General features: G+C 38.7%; 1 protein-coding gene across 4 annotated transcripts in view; it reads right to left on the bottom strand.

Annotated features, from left to right (window-relative positions):
• The window catches only part of LOC131035487 (nuclear pore complex protein NUP214), a 157,765-nt gene that overhangs the window by 108,923 nt on the left and 30,952 nt on the right, over positions 1–17,890 (bottom strand). For all 4 annotated transcript variants that reach the window (XM_057967194.2, XM_057967193.2, XM_057967195.2 and 1 more), the window contains exon 5: positions 9,706–9,830. In XM_057967194.2, coding sequence (XP_057823177.2) covers positions 9,706–9,830 — 125 coding nt within the window. The remainder of the gene's footprint in view (positions 1–9,705; positions 9,831–17,890) is intronic.

Here is a 17,890-nt window from a genome sequence, read left to right as displayed (position 1 = left end):
ATAACATCAACTGGGCTCTTCCTCTGAAGCAACAACTTCTTCAAATCAAGATGAGCAAGGGAGATTCAGTCATGTCCTTCTTCATGAAAATTTCAGAATTGAAGGACCAGCTCAACTCCATTGGAAGTGAACTAGTAGACAAGGATATTGCCATGATTGCATTAAATGGTCTCCCTGATTCTTGGGATCCATTCATTCAAAGCATAAGCAGAAGAGTTGAATTTCCCTCTTTTGATCGCCTCCAGTCTGATTGCATTCAACAAGAATCTCGCCTAGCCGCAAGAGGAATGCTCAAGGGCACTCATGGAGGTGACCATCATGTGCTTGCATCTCAACATGTCAAAAGAAAGGGTGATCATTGGAAGAAGAACAGCTTCAAAAGACATAGAGACTTCAGACCTCCTGCTTACGATTCAAGGAAGAAGCCAAGGGATCTTTTGTTGAGACATGGACCAGCTAGGACTCGAACCTAGGACCTTCCATATGCTGCTGGAGTGCTCTACCACTGAGCTACTGACCCCTCTTGGACCAGTCCATCGTCGGTTCGGGTGTGGCTTATTTCCAACACCAACACCCCCCCTTAAGCCACACCTCTCGTGTGCTTGGGGCTCCTAGCCTGGACCTAGCTCTGATACCATGTTGAGACATGGACCAGCTAGGACTCGAACGTAGGACCTTCCATACGCTGCTGGAGTGCTCTACCACTGAGCTACTGGCCCCTCTTGGACCAGTCCATCGTCGGTTCGGGTGTGGCTTATTTCCAACACCAACATCTTTCACATGTACATTGCTTCAGATGCGATAAGTTTGGACACTGTGCTAAAGAATGTCAAAATCTGCCCAAGCAAGGAGAAGCCAACCTAAATGAAGTTGCAGATTCGAAGGATAACGAAGACTTCCTCTTCATTTCTACCTTATCTAGCAATGTGCCAACTGAAAGCAAAACTTGGTTGATAGACAGTGGTGCATCCAGGCATATCACGGGATACCAGGAGCACCTCTTAGACTTAATGGAGAAAGAGTCCAATCTTCATGTGGTAATTGGTGATGATGCTCAGTATTCGGTAAGAGGTTTTGGCAATACTTCTATAATTTGGAATCTTCACCCACCTAAATCCTTGCACCTGGCTTGAGCCTTAATCCTTGACCTAGCTTTAGCCTTAATGCTTCCACCTCCTGCTCTTAGAATAGTAGGGCCCACCCTTGTGATTATCTACCCGTATCTTTGCCCACTCTGCCCCTATCCCTGCAACCCACCCTAATTATCTATCGCTATCTCTGCAACCCACCCTAACTATAATACTACCCTTAATCCTATCTATAATACTACCAACATCCATGCGAGCATGTAACCCAAATGAAGCAACTATCGGGACCCTATTCTCCCACTGGCTATGAGAGGAAGTCGGCAACTTCTTCCCACCCACCACGAATGGCCCTTAGCGAATAGCAATGCCCTCCCACCCTGCATTCAGTTTGATCAATGGTGTAACGGTTCGAGCGATTCAGTCCTCAGTCCAATGATGAAGTGAGAGCCATCCATGTAGTCTACTCTCAGGATGGTTCGGTTAGTTAGCCATCCATCAAAGAAAAGGGAGAAGGCCCTTGTGCCCTTGTGTATATAGGCAAGCCAACCTATTGATCAAAGTGGAGATTAAAGTGGAGATTGGATTTATGCGCCCTATACAGATATATAGCCAACCAAGAGCCACCTTGATGTTCACTTAACCAATTGATGGGTAGACATAGGTAGTGGGCACTATATACAATACACATATCTCATGGCCTTTAGTCGACCTATTGATTGGGCGGGATAGGGTACCGATAATGGGAGAGGGCCCCTGTGTATATAGGCTCCTTCCTACCCCCTCTATAGATATGTGGAGACCACCACCTATCTATATATGGCTCCTTCCTGCCCCCTCTATAGATATGTGGAGAGGAACTCGACCTGTCAATGAATAGGGTGTGTGTCTGTGTGTGTCTATGTGTGTGATCAAACATTGAAATTATAAAAAATATTAACTATCGCTCCCATTAGTACAATGATACAATCCACATACAATGTAACTTTTCCATACATAAATCCATAATTGCCAATAAATATTCATAATATCGTAAATGTAATATCATATTCATAATTTGCAAAAATAATAATATTTGACTTTCAAGTCTTAAAATGTCATGACAAAATGAAAATTCAAATTACAAGCCATATGGGATTTAATATTCATGTTCATCTTCATCTAAAGCATCAAGCCCAAGCCCAATGTCATAATTTGGTTCAAATTCAACATCATTTGAACCACAATCCATTGGAATGCCACTCCCACTAGCTACGTCTCTATCAAGTTCCAAAGCTGCCTCATCTATAGAGACTTGGGCATGTTGTGCAATTGTAGCATCTAAATCAGCACACTTAGGGGCGAGATCCCAATTCCTTGTCACACCCGCATTATATTTAGGTTTCTTATGTGACAATAGACGATGGTTGGAGTGTATGTAGACCAAATCCTCTGCCTTTTTTGCACGCAAACAATTACTCTTGACTAAGTGGATGGAGTATTGTTGATGTGTCTTTTGTACACGACCAAACACAGAATAAAATACCTAAAGGTACCTTATCCTCTCTTGAACAAAGTTTCCCGACTACTGAAGATCTCGCCGAAGGATCAGTCGGAGTAACTCCAAGGTTCTGATATGTAGGTTCTCTACATGTGGATAAGCTCTTTGCGGTACAATGTGATTTTGCTGGAATCACAAGGGGACTTACTTTCGACGAGCTGAACGTCTGATTTGCTTTGGATATTACTAGAACGTGGAATTTCACCAGCCCTTGATTTTGAAACGGGATCTATTTCTAACACTCAGAACGTAAGAGCAATGAATGACCTTTGATGAAATTCTAACTAAGTCTTGCTTTGACATCCTAGGATCATCTCCACAAGATTAGTGCGATCTTCTAAGGAAAGCTTTATGATGTTTAGATCACCGCTACAAGCATGGACACCGTCAGGTTGATACATATCAATGAAGAAGCGATAATTGAAATTAAGCTTAAGCTGAATGATTTCAGTTGACTACGCAAGGCAAGTCTGCAATCAACAAACCGCTAGTAGTATGGATATACGAATTTCACCGTTGATCATACAAATTTCTTCCATTCACCTAATAACATGAAATCAAATTTGAGAAGTATAGAGACCATGCAAATTGTTGAATCGACCCATAGAATTCACCATTTCTTCAATGAAGTTTACAAGTCTTTTGCAACAATATCTGGGCAACAATCTTTGCCTTCTCTTTCTTCTCTACTCTAAGTCTCTAACTATTTCCTACTCTCTGACTATTCACTATTAACCTTTACAAATGAGGAGCCAGGGCTTTATATAGAGAATCCTTTACAAACAAACGGCTCTGATTGACTTAGAACCAATGGCTAGGATTACAAGATAGAAACCCTAATTAGGGTTTGTTACAACAAACTTCCTTAACCAATTAGAAAATTACATTCCCGGAGCGAGGACCAATAGGAAGCAAGGGTAGGTACACCGAAGTTTGTGTCACCCCCGATAAATTAGGTACATTGAATCTAGTCATGCTAAGGTGGACCAATCCGACCGGAGGAAATGACGACTAGGATGCCACCTTGTCTAACGCTTGTGACTTTGTTGATCCCTTTATGTCTCTGACGTGATGAATGATGTACTTCCTTTGCTTGATGAGGCTTCCTTATTGTCAAGTCTACCTTCTCCAGTAGCATATCTTGCCCTGAAGTGTTGGCAAAGCCTTTCTTTGTCATCATGTGGTTCCTTAGTGTGGCGAAGTGAAGGTTTTGGCAACTTCTTGAACACCTGTAGTTTTCCAATGTTTCAAAACACCTTGAGTCCATCTTTGTGCTTTTGAAATGTCCTTGATGAGGATGGACTGGAATAGGTCATCCTTGTCCAGGCTTGATCTTCTTTTATCTACAAAATAAACCAAGGATGATTAAGCACATATGACATATTCATTTCAACATAGCATTTTCCACCTTAAATCATTAATGAGAAGACATCAAAATGGAATTTTGCTCAAAATCCTCTCCAGGGACAGGCCCTATTAAAATTTCGCTCTGGACCCTTTGGAAGGGTCAGGAGCGAAATTTGCATTTTAGCTCAAATTTCATCATCTCCTTGCCTTGAACTTCTCTTGACCTTTGAATTGCTTTCTCCAAAAGATATCATTGATTTGACCCCCAAAAAGACCAAAAAGAGGATTTTGCTTTGGACCTAGGCCAAGGACATGACCTATTTAGAATTTCACTCTGGACCCTTTGGAAGGGTCAGGAGCGAAATTTGCATTCTTGGCTCAAATTCTTCTCACTTTGTGACCATACTTGCTCAGATACATGTCTATGGATGCCCTCAATCTCAAACAACACCAAGTTTGATGCAAAATTGGAGCACAATGGAGTTTTTTTAGGATTTCGCTCTAGACCCCTTGGAAGGGTTGGGAGCGAAATTTGCATTTTAGGACAAATTCTATCATGTCTCTACTCCAAAATGCCTTCCAAGGCAAGCATACGCTATCCTTCTCTTCACCAAAGCCTAGGAATCCACAACTTGACCTTCATCATGAGCAAATTAGGTGAAATTGAGAATTTCGCTTTGGACCCTTTGGAAGGGTCAGAAGCGAAATTCTTGACTTGCTTGTTTTCCTTCACCAAGGTCTATCCTTTTCACTCTCTATACTTGGACTCTCATCTTTGGATCCCTCTCCCATACATGCAACAATTGCTTGACCCTCAAAATGGCTAGAAAGGAGAATTTCACTAAAAATCATGGCCAAGGACAAGACCTATTTAGGATTTCGCCCTGGACCCTTTGGAAGGGTCGGGAGCGAAATCCTTGTCCTAGCTCAAAATCTTGGTCATTGGTGGCCACAATCCATTCCAAGGCATGCCTAGGGGTCCCTCCAAGCTCAATCTACCTTGATCCACACTTAGCTTGACACAAAAATGAAAGGAAAAGGTGGATTTTAGGAAATTCGCTCTGAACCCTTTGGAAGGGTCAGGAGCGAAATTCTAGTTTTGAGAACATTTCTTCATTCTTTCAACTCCAAACCACCTCAAAAGGCAAGGACATGTCACTCCACACCTATTTATGCCATAAAAACCAAGAACTTGACTTGTTTTAAAAGGGAAATAGGTGTCCTTCAAGAATTTCGCTCTAGACCCTTTGGAAGGGTCAGGAACGAAATTCTAGTTTTAGCTCAATTCCTTCACATTTGATGATCATAAGCAAATCAAAGCCATGCCTAAGGACATCTTCAATTTTGATCCACACTTGGCTAGACATAAAATTGAGAGAAAAAGGTAGATTTTAGGAATTTCGCTCTGGACCCTTTGGAAGGGTCAGGAGCGAAATTCAAGATTGATGCTTGATTCTCACTTCTCACAATATTCAAATCCATCTGCCATCCTTTTAGCTCAAAACAAGGTCGTTTTCATCATTTTAGGCAAGATAGGGGGTCAAACTGAGGATTTCGCTCTGGACCTAGGCCAAGGATAAGACCTATAGGGAATTTCGCTCTGAACCCTTTGGAAGGGTCAAGAGCGAAATTCTCCTTTTGGGTTGATTTCTACCACTTCATCGCCTCAAACCTCTTTTCAAAGGCAAATATGCATCAAAGCCTCCTCAACCATGCCTCAAAAATCCAAAACTTGGACATATCAAAGAGCAAAATAGAGGAAAAGTGAATTTCGCTCTGGACCCTTTGGAAGGGTCAAGAGCGAAATTCTCATTTTAGGCTCATTTTCACTTTTTTCCTTCCTTCTTTGGCTTGGATATAACTTATTAGGCCTCTCCTGATCATCCTCCAGTCCAAGTTAGCATTCACTTCAAGGTTTTGTGAAGAAAAAAGGGTCTCATATGAATTTCGCTCTGGACCCTTTGGAAGGGTCAGGAGCGAAATTGAAATCCGCTTTGGACCCTTTGGAAGGTTCAGGAGCGAAATTTGACATTTTGGTCTCTTCGTCAAGATTCATATATGGTACTTTAAGTTATATTCCATATATAATGTTAGGATGTTTGAGAGTGGTTTTGGACCTCCAAGAGTTATAATGCAAAACCTAGTTTTTGGAGGATTCTTCAATTTTCCAGACAGTCAAATTTTAGGATCAGGATGATATTCCAGACAGCCAAATTCCAGGACATTTGAAGATCGGGATGACATTCCAGACTTCATCACTCACCAATTTGACCTAACTCAAATCTTCAAAGATGATATTCACTCACCAAGCTTCATTGACCTCCTGAAACTCAAACAAGACACTAATAGCAACAAGAGCAAAACTAGGCCTAAGGGAGACTTTCAAAGAAACCCTAACCTAGAGCACATGCTGACTCCCCCTGGCTCAAGCAGAGTCTGCCATCCTAGTGATCCCCCTGGCGACACTCAAAATGCAAAGGCTAACAGACAAAACCCTAAAAACCTAGAAAGCAAACCCCAAAAAGCAAAAAAAGTAGGGGTACCCATTTGCAATGGGGCGATGTGTGAATACGTCAGAACATTCATCTATAGAGACTTCGGCAAGTTGTGCAATTGTAGCATCTAAATCAGCACACTTAGGGGCTAGATCCCAATTCCTTGTCACACTCGCATTATATTTAGGTTTCTTATGTGACAATAGACGATGGTTTGAGTGTATGTAGACCAAATCCTCTGCCTTTTCTGCACCCAAACAATTAGTCTTGACTAAGTGGATGGAGTATGTACTCCAATTCCGCTCAGCTGAAGAACTCGCAACTTGTTAAATCATAATTATAAATTTATAAATTATAAATAAAAATATTTTAATATGATAGCATCGAATGGAGTTGGAAAATGATAAAAATGAAAAATAAAAATATATTGCACGAGGCTGCAAGAAAATGGAGCATTGACTATGCATATACCACCAAACATCAGCATTCATCCAATATTTGGCTTGAAGAGCTACAAAATCATGATATTTTGTGGATATGAATTGGCCAAACTCCCTCAAGACAATATTTTTAGTCTCCTCATCTGAATATATCTTTTTAAATGCAGCCCCATAGCCAATAGCAACATCAGCATCTCTATATGGTGTCACCCTCCCTGGTGATGCAAGCATCTTTGTGCTATAAAACTTTGGCGTTAAATCAAATGCTAAGAGATCTAAGGAGGTGATCATCTTGTTCCAATGGTCAACAATAATTTGTTGCACAACTTTGAAAAATGTTTTCATTGGGTCATTTTCCTTTATTATTGCTCTTATTTTCTCCACCATGCAATCCATGCCATCATAAATTTCACCCAAACATGGGCGATAAGTATCAACATATCTAATTATGCTCATGATGGACTTGGTGAAACTCAAAACATATTCCACATGATCCCACCATTCATCATCAAGGATCAATGCTCTTACTTTTTAGGCTCAACCTGTGTTTGATTGCTTCCATACACTCCACAAAGTGTTCATGACCATAGCACTCAAAGCCTCATGCACCTTCACAAGTAGTCTTAAGACAGGTGTGTGAGATGCAAATCGAGTTTCAGCAACCTAACATGGCATAAAAAAAAATACACACCATATATCAACTATAAAAAAATAAAAAATAAAAATTTAAAAAACAAAATTTGAATTAACTTCAACAACTGCAACTTGGAGAAGGTCCTAAATATGGCTTGTTACATGTGATGATTAGTCACAAACATTTGAATCTCCTTCCCCTCCGTGTAAACTTGTTTCACCCAATCAATGTGTGCCAATCTTTTGCATGATTAAATTCAGTGAGTGGACTGCACATGGTGTCCAAAAAATGTGACCATATGTAGCCTCCACTATAGACCTAGATGCCCTACAATTTTTAGCATTGTCCGTTATGACTTGGACAACATTTTGAGGCCCCACCATGTCAATGGGTTCTCTGAGGATATTGTCAATATAACTTGCATCTTTCACTTGCCCCTCACAATCCACCACTTTCCGAAACGATGGACACACCTGTTTTCGGCCATGTATCTTTGATGACCTTCAATTGTGTCTCTATGAAAGCTTTCTCCTTTACCAATAAGGCGGTTTGCACCCTTTCATAATCAGAAGGTGTATTGCAAATGGTATGCACCATGTCCCAAAAATAAGGTGATCTAACAATGTTCAAAGGAAGCCCATTGCCATAAATGCAATGAACAATGCTCTGATCTACAACCTCTTTGATTTCATTTTTGAAGGCAGTATCCAATGGGCCTCTTTTTTGTGTAACCACAAAGTGGTGGCATTGGCATGAAAGGATGTGGGCCAGCTGGTCTTGTGGAACCACCACTACTAGAAGGCCTCTTAAGGATGATCAGTCTTTGGTTTATGCTTCTCCTGTCAACTTCCTCTTGTTCTCTAATATATTCCATAACTAGAGTTTTTGGCAGCCCTTTGCCATCTAACCCCTTACAAAATTTTATTCCACATCCATGGATGAAGCAAAGGTGGCCTTCACCTTTGAAAAAAAATGCAATCACCTTCAAAACCTACTCGTAGAGAAAAAAATGTGAAAAATGCAAATATAATGAGAATGAGTGAAAATCGCAGTTAGAGGCATGTTTAGGTCGAAACTAGGGTCGGGCAAATATTAAAAAGGTCAAAAATATTTTTTTAAATTTAAAAAAATGCTTTTTAACCAATGGGCCCCATATTTGGGCACCCACATGCTTGGGTTCCCCCGGGCACGTCCGGGTTCGCCCCGAGCGGCCAAGTTTCCTGTGGATACAACTCAACCAAATTCACAAGGAATCCGGTTGCCCCAGATGCACCCGACACAAACCGGGGGGCTAACCTGACTCGTACCAGGCCCAGAATTGCACCCGGCTCTAATTTCAGGGGCTACAAGGATAATCCGATAACTTATCTATAAAAGTTGTGATCTATTCTTCCCACCTTAGCAGGGGCATGACATTGGGAAAAGTACTTGACAAATTACAAATTTGTTTTGTGAGTCCCATATTAAAGATCTGACAAACACACTTGAGGACATCCATCTCTTCTTTGATGACAACCTCATCATAGCTGTTATTATTCAATCTTCCCCTTGGATCTTGTTCTTCATTCATCTCCACATTGTCCTGGTTTGTCCCCGCCTTCATCAGTTAAGCATCTACGCTTGATTTTGTTTCTTCTCAAAGCGAGAAATATTGTTCAATGTTCGTGGACCTTCATCATCATCCTTTGTCAAGCATCCACCAACATTGTGGGAGATTATACATTGTTAGGGGGCTACATAGTCTCTCTTTCTTTCCTAAATGGAGACCACTTGTTGTACTTTGGTGACATAAGTAGTCCTTGCCAGCAGGCTCTATAGTCTTTCTCTTCTTTAAAGTTTATGCAATAAAAAGGCTGTTTTATTCTGAATTGTACTGAGCTATATATCTTAGATCCAGGGTTCCTTCAAGCAAGAGTAAACTGTTGCACATCCTTTAACACTTGTTGTGCTTATCTTGCTTAAACATTTGCATGCATATATGAAGATCTAATTTCTTTGAAACAATAATAAAACTGAACAAATAAGGTAATTTCAAGAGAAACATATACCCTTTTAGATTGGCCAATACTAAATGGATCTGACATCTTATATACTTGTTATCTTTGATAGAATATGACGTAAGAATCAAATAAGTGATATAAAAAGAAAAAAAACTTTCACTAACCTGTGAAAGATCACTACTTTTGAAAGTAAGGATATAGACCGGATATTTGGATTCCATTCCTTCTTCATCTACACCAACACAGCCAATAACTATGCAGTCTTTCTGTATCCACTTTATTGAATCCACTGCAACAAGTTGAGGAAAAAAAGTAAAACCCAAGCAATGTGTTAATAGCCATTTGAAGTCTGATAAAAGCAGAAGATTTTTCTGAGTATGTCTATTCTTGTTTGCTTATTATAATAAACACCTAATTGATAAAACTGCAAGATACGTTTATCACATCCCATTTATTTCCATGAGAAACATAAGTGGAAGGCTTACATGAGGTTTAATTGCAGTTGCAGATTAAACATGTCCAATTAGGCATGACGGCATATTTTTTTTAAGAAGTCTATGGTATGAGATATGAGATTATATTCTCAAATATTGACATATTATGCTAGCAGCATCATAAATACGGAGCATAATCTCATAAGAAATCATGGATTGTGAGCTGCAATAGAATAAAGAAAAACAGAAAAACCTAACAGCCCAAGAAATTTTGTACGTATGAAATTGTGAGCACTGTGATAAATAATAAAATATGCAACAGACCACAAGACCACAGTTGGCAGAAGAAATGCAATGCATTGCATGCAGATAATTATTAAATCAAGCGAAAAGATAACAATGTTTGATCTTGTTTATAAATAATATCCAACAAATTACTAGCTTTGTGACACCCAAAACATAATTTCTTGTTTCATAAGTTTACTAATATAACATCTCTTGACATGTATATATAAAGCTAAGCTAGCATATGAATAAGCAATTGTAATGTACCCTACCTGATCTATTTCAATATATTAAAATTGATTGATATTCTTCAATTAGTTATTAACAAGTGCTTATCTATTTTCCTCATTAGATGATTAATATCATTATTAATATAGATATCAGACCTTGCTACTACTTCAGTTTTAAGGGAGAAGGATTTACATGTATTACCAAAGCGCTTAGAGACCAACTACAATAGGTTCCCTCAAAGTTTACTGATCCAAGCCCTTACCTATCTTGGGTCTATACCCTCAAGGCTTATGGGTCGCTGATCCCCACCCTATCTTGGGACTTAACTTACTGATTGGATTTAGACTGCCCCTCTTTGGAACATCTCATCCCCATCTTCTTAAATACTGACAGTAATAACATGATTTAGAGTATAAGTACACTAGCTTCTCATGTATTATGAATATATACGATATTAAGTATGACTGTCATACATATTGCAGTTTATAACAATATTATTACTAGATTCTGCATAACAACTTTATCAGGCTTCATATACTAAGCATACATATTAAGCACATCCCCATGCATACCACCAAGATCACAAATGTTACTGCCTGTAACTTGATAACAACTCTGATCTGATCTGATCAATGGTGATGTCACTAGATGCTTTTGTTTCCTTCCCTTCATATCTCTCAATGTGAGGGAGATGTCACACCTCTTCATCATGTATGCCCTTTGGCAAGAGACATACCCTCTCACCATTAGCACCCTTTGAAAGAGTGCAACTCTTCATTATTTCTACCCTTTGAAAGGGACACAGCCTTTCATAATCAGATCTGCACTTATTATTTAAATCAGATCTACATTTCTCATTTCCAAATTATCCCCCCTCTCAAATGAGGTTCTCTTCTCCCTTTTATATCTCATTGTTGAGGGAGTCGCAACTTTTCCTTTCATGTCTTTTGACTTTTCATTAACTTAATTAATTTTTAATTAATCATATTTAATTATATTAGTTTATATTTTAATTTAATTTTTAATGTTTTAATTTCATTATTATCATTTATTATTAAATTCTATTTCAAAGTGGGGACATTACAGCAATTGCTCGCATTTCTTGTTAATTTGTTTCATCCCTACTTTTCATGCCCTACGATCCAAAGTTTTCCATATATTACTAGCAATTTTCATTTATATAGAAACAAAGATAATCTTGTATGCCACCATAAACTCTGTAATGTCCCCATTTTTCCAGTGATCACTCAAGAATCCTAGATTTGCCTGTTAGTCATCTCGGCAGGCAAATGATGGGGTTGGGAGATGTTTGGCTCACCAGGATGAGCTATACTTAGTCAATTTTGGAGCATGGTGAAGAATTATTCAATAAAGTTTATAATAGAAGTTTATAAGACTTTATAAGTTACTTTTTTCTATTAATAAAAAATTTTAATAAAAGTAACTTTATGAAGTTATAACATTTTACCCCTTGGCTCGATTTCCTAGGCAAGTTTTATAACTTAAAAAGTGGTAATTATTTCATGATGAGACCCCCCCTCAAGTTAGCGCCACATAATGGGAGGCTAGGATTCCAAGGAATCTTTAGAAGATGCCAAAGAAATTTGATTTAGGGTTGAGGAGATTAAAGGAGCTTTGGTACATTCAATTTGGCATATTGGAGATTATTGCTTTTGAGTCATTTTGCATTTGCAGGTCTGCAACGCTTCTTGCAGGAGTCTGAATTGAATTTGAAGAAGAAAAACTTCAAATTTTGGGTGAGAGGACGAAATCCCCCTCATCATTTAGCCATCGATTTACTTGGAATGTTCGTATCTTGCCAATAAGGGTCAAAAATCAGGGTTTGACAGCAGCTACAGCAGGGTTACAGTCTGACTTTCAGATCTGAGCAGATATTTCGAGTTATTTCACAGTTTTGTGGCAATTTGTGGTCAGCCATTCTCACCTTACCTGAATCGTACCATTTGGAGCAGCCTGGAGCTTCAAAAAAATAAATACAAGGGTTTTAACTTGGTTCTTAGGTACAAAAATTATTGTTAGCAGCAAATAAGAAGAATTCCAATAATTATTTGGTGAAATTGGTTCATACTGGAGCTACAGGAGCAAATCAGTGGGTAGAAAGCACACCAAATTGGAGTCTCTCAGGAATTGCATTGGAATCAGGAATTCTTCACAAATTTGTTTTAGATAATTATTAGGTAGGTAAATAAAGCTCATTGGAGTCATTAGTTGCAGCTGGAGGTGCTTCATTCAATCTTTCCACCTATTCAGGCCAATAAATCACCTTCAATTCCCAGTGCTGGACTCCTGGTAGCCCATTATTGGCTTGGGTTGTTGAAAAATAATCATTTATTTTCATTTGTTCATTGCTGATAAATAAAATCAGAAGTCTGAGATTCATTTTCAGTTAACTATTTTATGTATTGCAATTGTTATTCATTTTGCATTGTTAAACCCCAAAGCATAAACTTCAAAAACCTCAAAAAACACAAAACTCCTTCAAAACCTCAGAGCATTAATACGCTGGTCAAAGATTAATACTAAAACAAACAAATCAGAATTGAGCAATCTCCTAGTCGGCGTCTGTCAAACTCACGCATTCACAAAATGTTTGAAGGAGATCATCCCTCAGCCCATGAATATACCAATCAATCAAAACTGTTTTGAAATCATTGTTGACATTTCTCGGCACATAAACAAATAGGAAATCAGACATTATATAACAAGTGGCATTGGTATGAAATTTGAATACACTTTAAATTCCACATTGAGTGGTCTTTTCAACTTATCATCTTCTAGAAAACTAATATGATTATATCCAGGAAACTCATCCAAGAATGAGTAACACTCGGTTCTTGCTTCTTCCTCTTATATCTAAAGATAGAATGGGAAATGGACCCTACTTGGTGACTCCATTTAAGCAACAGAAATGCCTGTGAACTCTTATTTTATTTGTATCCCTTTGGCGGGTATAACTACCAAAAAATAACATTCACTTGTTTCCTCTTCAGAAATTCTGCTTGTCTTAACATTCTCTCATTTTTTTCCAATACACAAGCTAAGAATTATGGATTCCTTCTATAGGATCTTTGTTTGACCTGTAGTGCTACTAGAATTAACATTGTTTCATGGAAATATAGCTCTGGTGATACTCTTCCCAAATCTCCATCCCTACTTAGAGGCCTCAAATCAACCTTGGTAATGTTATATCAACTGCAGTAACCTAACTAGGCTCCTTCTGAGCTGAAGGGTGTGCTATTTTCACAAACAAGTGCCCAGTATCACTATCCTCCATCAACCTAGATGTGGTTGTCAACTTTTTAGACTTAGGAGTCCTCTGTAGCAACTGCCCCACATTGTTGGCATCAGGCAATTTCACTGGCACTGTTTTTTTCTCTTTTTTGAGAGAGTGCTTTCCAACCATGAAGGAGAGGAAGAAGTGTGAACTAGGAGAAGTGAATTGCAAAGCTCTCCTCAAAGGAGGGGTCTTAGTGACATTTTGCAAATTAATAGGGAAGGGTGAAGAAGATGTATTCTTCTAAGCAGACTTATCAATTACATTTGGAGCTGGTTGGGAAGAGTCAGGTTGAGGTCTAGATGAATCAAGAGCTATCTCTTCGATCTCAACTTCCTCGTCCTTCTCTTTTTCCTTCTTCATTTCTTTTTCTTTGTTCTTTGGGCAGCCACCCCCACAAGTCTTTTCAGGTTCCTTTCTTCCTTCTGGAGGCTCTTCTCCATTTTTTCTTCCTCCTGGTGCAGTTATTCGGTTGGTAGAAGGAAGTACAGTGCTCGATGAAGCCACTGTTTGGCTGGGGTTGCTTTGGTCTGCAACATTTTGCCCTCTTTTTGGTTGTACTTTGCAAGTTTAACCTTTTTTCTTAGCAAGCCAATTCTGTGTACTCCTCATCACTACAGTAATCTTTATCTTAATATCTTTTGTCTTTCAAAGATCCCAGTCTGTGGGCACAATTGGCTGCATTTGAATGTCATTGATATAAACTGGATCCCCCAGGTCTAATTCACAAATTGACAGAAGTTGACTGTGATTTAACTTGAAGGTGACTATTTGTCGAGTGTCAACCTCATCCAACTCCTTTTCCTCACTTCATAGTCATCTACACAATTGGCCCTGTAATCTTCAAGATGTGGAATGTAGTGGAAACCTAGGCCTGAGGAATGATCCCCAATCCAATATTTATCAAGTCTGATCCAAAATTTGAAGTTATGTGCAACTGTTTGTTTGCTGATAAGACTTTGGCCAGCGTGTGTTGGAAGGGGTTTGACTGATTTTTCTTGTTTTGATTGGTTTTTGATGTTTTATGAAAGATACTTGAATGCTATATGAAATAAATTGCTGATATAAACTTGTATGATGCATAACACATAAAGAAGGCAATCAAGGAAACTTTCTTTTGCTTAAAAGAATGATGTAACTTTCTTTTGCTTAAAAGAATGATGTACATACCATTAACATGATCACACAAGTCTGATATAAATTCCCAGCTGATGGAATATAGAAATCAGCTCCACTAATTACTAATAACCTTAAATACACCCCAAGGTTTGATGCCCTTCTTTCCAAAATGGAGCGGCTAGCTGAGGATAAGCTAGAAATGGATGTTATTGACCTCCAGTAGGTTTTTTTGCTAATAACTGAAGAAAACCTGCCCTCCAACTAATAATTCTGCACTATTAACTCAAAAGAAGGCTGCCAACTTCACCCTGAATCTAGAAACTGCTGTAACCTGACACTGGGAGAGCTGGGTTTTCATCCAAATCTTCAAATTCTTCCAGAAGTTTGTGTTCCTTAAAGCTCCAAGCTGCTCAAACCCTCAAGCCTGTTGCTGTTCTCAAATTTTGAAGTCATAAGAATGGAAGCAAATGATAAGAAAGTTGCTTTTATAACCTCCCCAAGAAGTTCAACCTATTTGGGAGTTACTATTTGGCCTTTAAAAACATAAAATAACCTTGAGGATCTATTTCCTCATTGAGAACTTGGCCCCTTTTTAAAAACAACTTAAGTTACTAGGATGGGGGGCACTTTTTACTATTCATCTTATGTTTTTCAGTTACTATTCACTTTTCACTATTCACATAAGGCCAATGTTAGAGTTTTAATTTTAAATCATAGATACAACTCCCAACACTCCAATCAGAAAGGCCGGTGAAGCTCCCAACTGAGCCCCACAACCCCAGTTGGGTCCCCAAACCACCCTGCTGACCTACAAGACCCCTAATAGTAGGTCAACCTCCACTAAAGTCTGAGAGGTCTAAGGAAGGGACATTACACCTAACTGAAGATTATCTTTAACAAAATAATTACTATCAAAGGGAAATTGTCTTTAATAAATCTGAATGGTATATTTGACCACATTCCTCTCACTATTGAGGTCATCAGATTGTGATTTACATGAATAGTATTCAAGACCAATTGGGAATTGAATACCTCATTTCTTTCTTTATGCAAATCTCTTATTTACCTCGGCTACCTGTCTGCAGATTTCAATGAGAACAAATTTATCTTCTACATATTTTGGCAGCTTGTAGGTAAAACCATCAATCTTGATGTATGTAAATCTTTGATACAAAATGAAACGGCTGCCATAGTTATTCACCAGTTGAATCACCTCAAGAGAAATCCTATGGCCTAGGTTCACTTGTAATTCTCTGACCAACCTCATGGTGAATGCATCATTTACCCTCTTGAATTTCTTATAGCTCTTTTCTAGCTGTAATTGATCATAATAATCATATATTTAAACAATATCATCATATACCTCCACGGGATGAAGTCTTAGCCACTGCCTAGTCCAAGCAGGGGCATAGAAAAGATATGAAGACGTATAAAAGAATTTGTTTAGGGGAAAGTTGGAAATCATATAATGCACCCGGTCACTGATCAGACTTGCCCAATCCAAGTATTGTGGTCTAACAATAATGATTTGAATAAAGAAAAACATCCACTCTCAAAATCATGGGCATTCACATTGCCCCTCAATCCATGAAGTAACACCACCATGTCTAAAATCTCTTCAATAAAGTGTGATCTATACAAGTTCTTGGGCAACTGGGACTTACCCTTCTTAGGTATGGCAAACCAATCCCTGGCAATGATGTTCCTATAATGCCCTTTATTTTCATTAAACTGCACCTATGATGATGTAAAATCAAAGTCTGCATAGACCTCCCTCTCTAGTAGACGAAAGTAGCCACTGATAGTTGCTCTATCCAGAGTGATGAGCAAATCTTATCATTTGTTCCCATTTCCCTAGTCTTAGGATCATAGTGATTTTTGTATTCTAGGACTAGGTGTGTGCATTGCCCAACCACAAAGAAACCAGCTGCTTGTATTAATCCACTCTCGACCATCCTTTGAGTGATGGGAGTCATTTTTTCCCTATTCAGCCTCTCCTAAATTCAGCCAAATTTACTTGCCCTAATCTAGTGTCACAAATCTTGTATTAAGCCACTCTCGACCATCCTTTGAGTGATGGGAGTCATTTTTTCCCTATTCAGCCTCTCCTAAAATTCAGCCAAATTTACTTTCCCTAACCTAGTGTCGCAACCTGACAAATTATTGTATCCAAGTACTTATACTTCAATTTGACTGAATTTTTAACTGAGGACAATGTTGTCTAAAATCGGGAAAATTTTGCCAACATAAAGACAAGGGAGCACAATTTTCAAATGTTGAATCTGTATGAAAAACACTCTTTTCTACAACTATGGAGTTGGGAGAGCTGTGAACTTACCAATCTACTGCTGCTAAATACCTTCTTGTGTACAATTCTGCTTTCTGATGATTGGCTTTGTTGTCATGCAACTCTACTTTTCTGTTCTCAAACCTTCGTGAAAATCTCCTTGTGTATTACTTACAAATAGACTCCCTTTGAATTGATTTTTCCCCTATTAATGCCTTAGTTTCCTTCAACTCTGACAGCTTCATTAATGTTGGGTAGATGGGCCCCTCTTGGCGCCAACTCTCAAAAGTAGCCTTTTGAAATAAAAAGATGACTTTCTAATTGGTTATTGTAACTGTGTTGGAGTCCGACAAAGGTTTTGAAATCTCTCTCTCTCCACTTCGCATTCTTCTTCACTTCTTTCTTCTCTTTGATAGCCTCAAAAACTTCACTATTGAGAGAAAAGTGGCTGTGAGCTGAATGTCGGGTGCCGACAAGGTAATGAGGTTTTGAAACTCAATTCTTTTTGAGACTATTCTTCAAGTCTTTCGGCAACGTTTTCTTCTTCTTTGGAGACTGGAGTCTCCGAAGTTCCAAGTTATGACTCGGAGCCAAACAAGATTGTGAGAACCTTGTCGACTATCGACCATGGTTTTGAAACCAACTAAAGATGTCGCCAACAAAAGAAACTTAGAATCTTGAAATAAACATTCTTCTTC

Source organism: Cryptomeria japonica, chromosome 10 (assembly GCF_030272615.1).
Source record: "Cryptomeria japonica chromosome 10, Sugi_1.0, whole genome shotgun sequence".
In the NCBI taxonomy this organism is placed as follows: Eukaryota; Viridiplantae; Streptophyta; class Pinopsida; order Cupressales; family Cupressaceae; genus Cryptomeria; species Cryptomeria japonica.
Note: the sequence above shows the minus strand (reverse complement) of the source record. Positions and strands in the feature narration are given on the sequence as shown.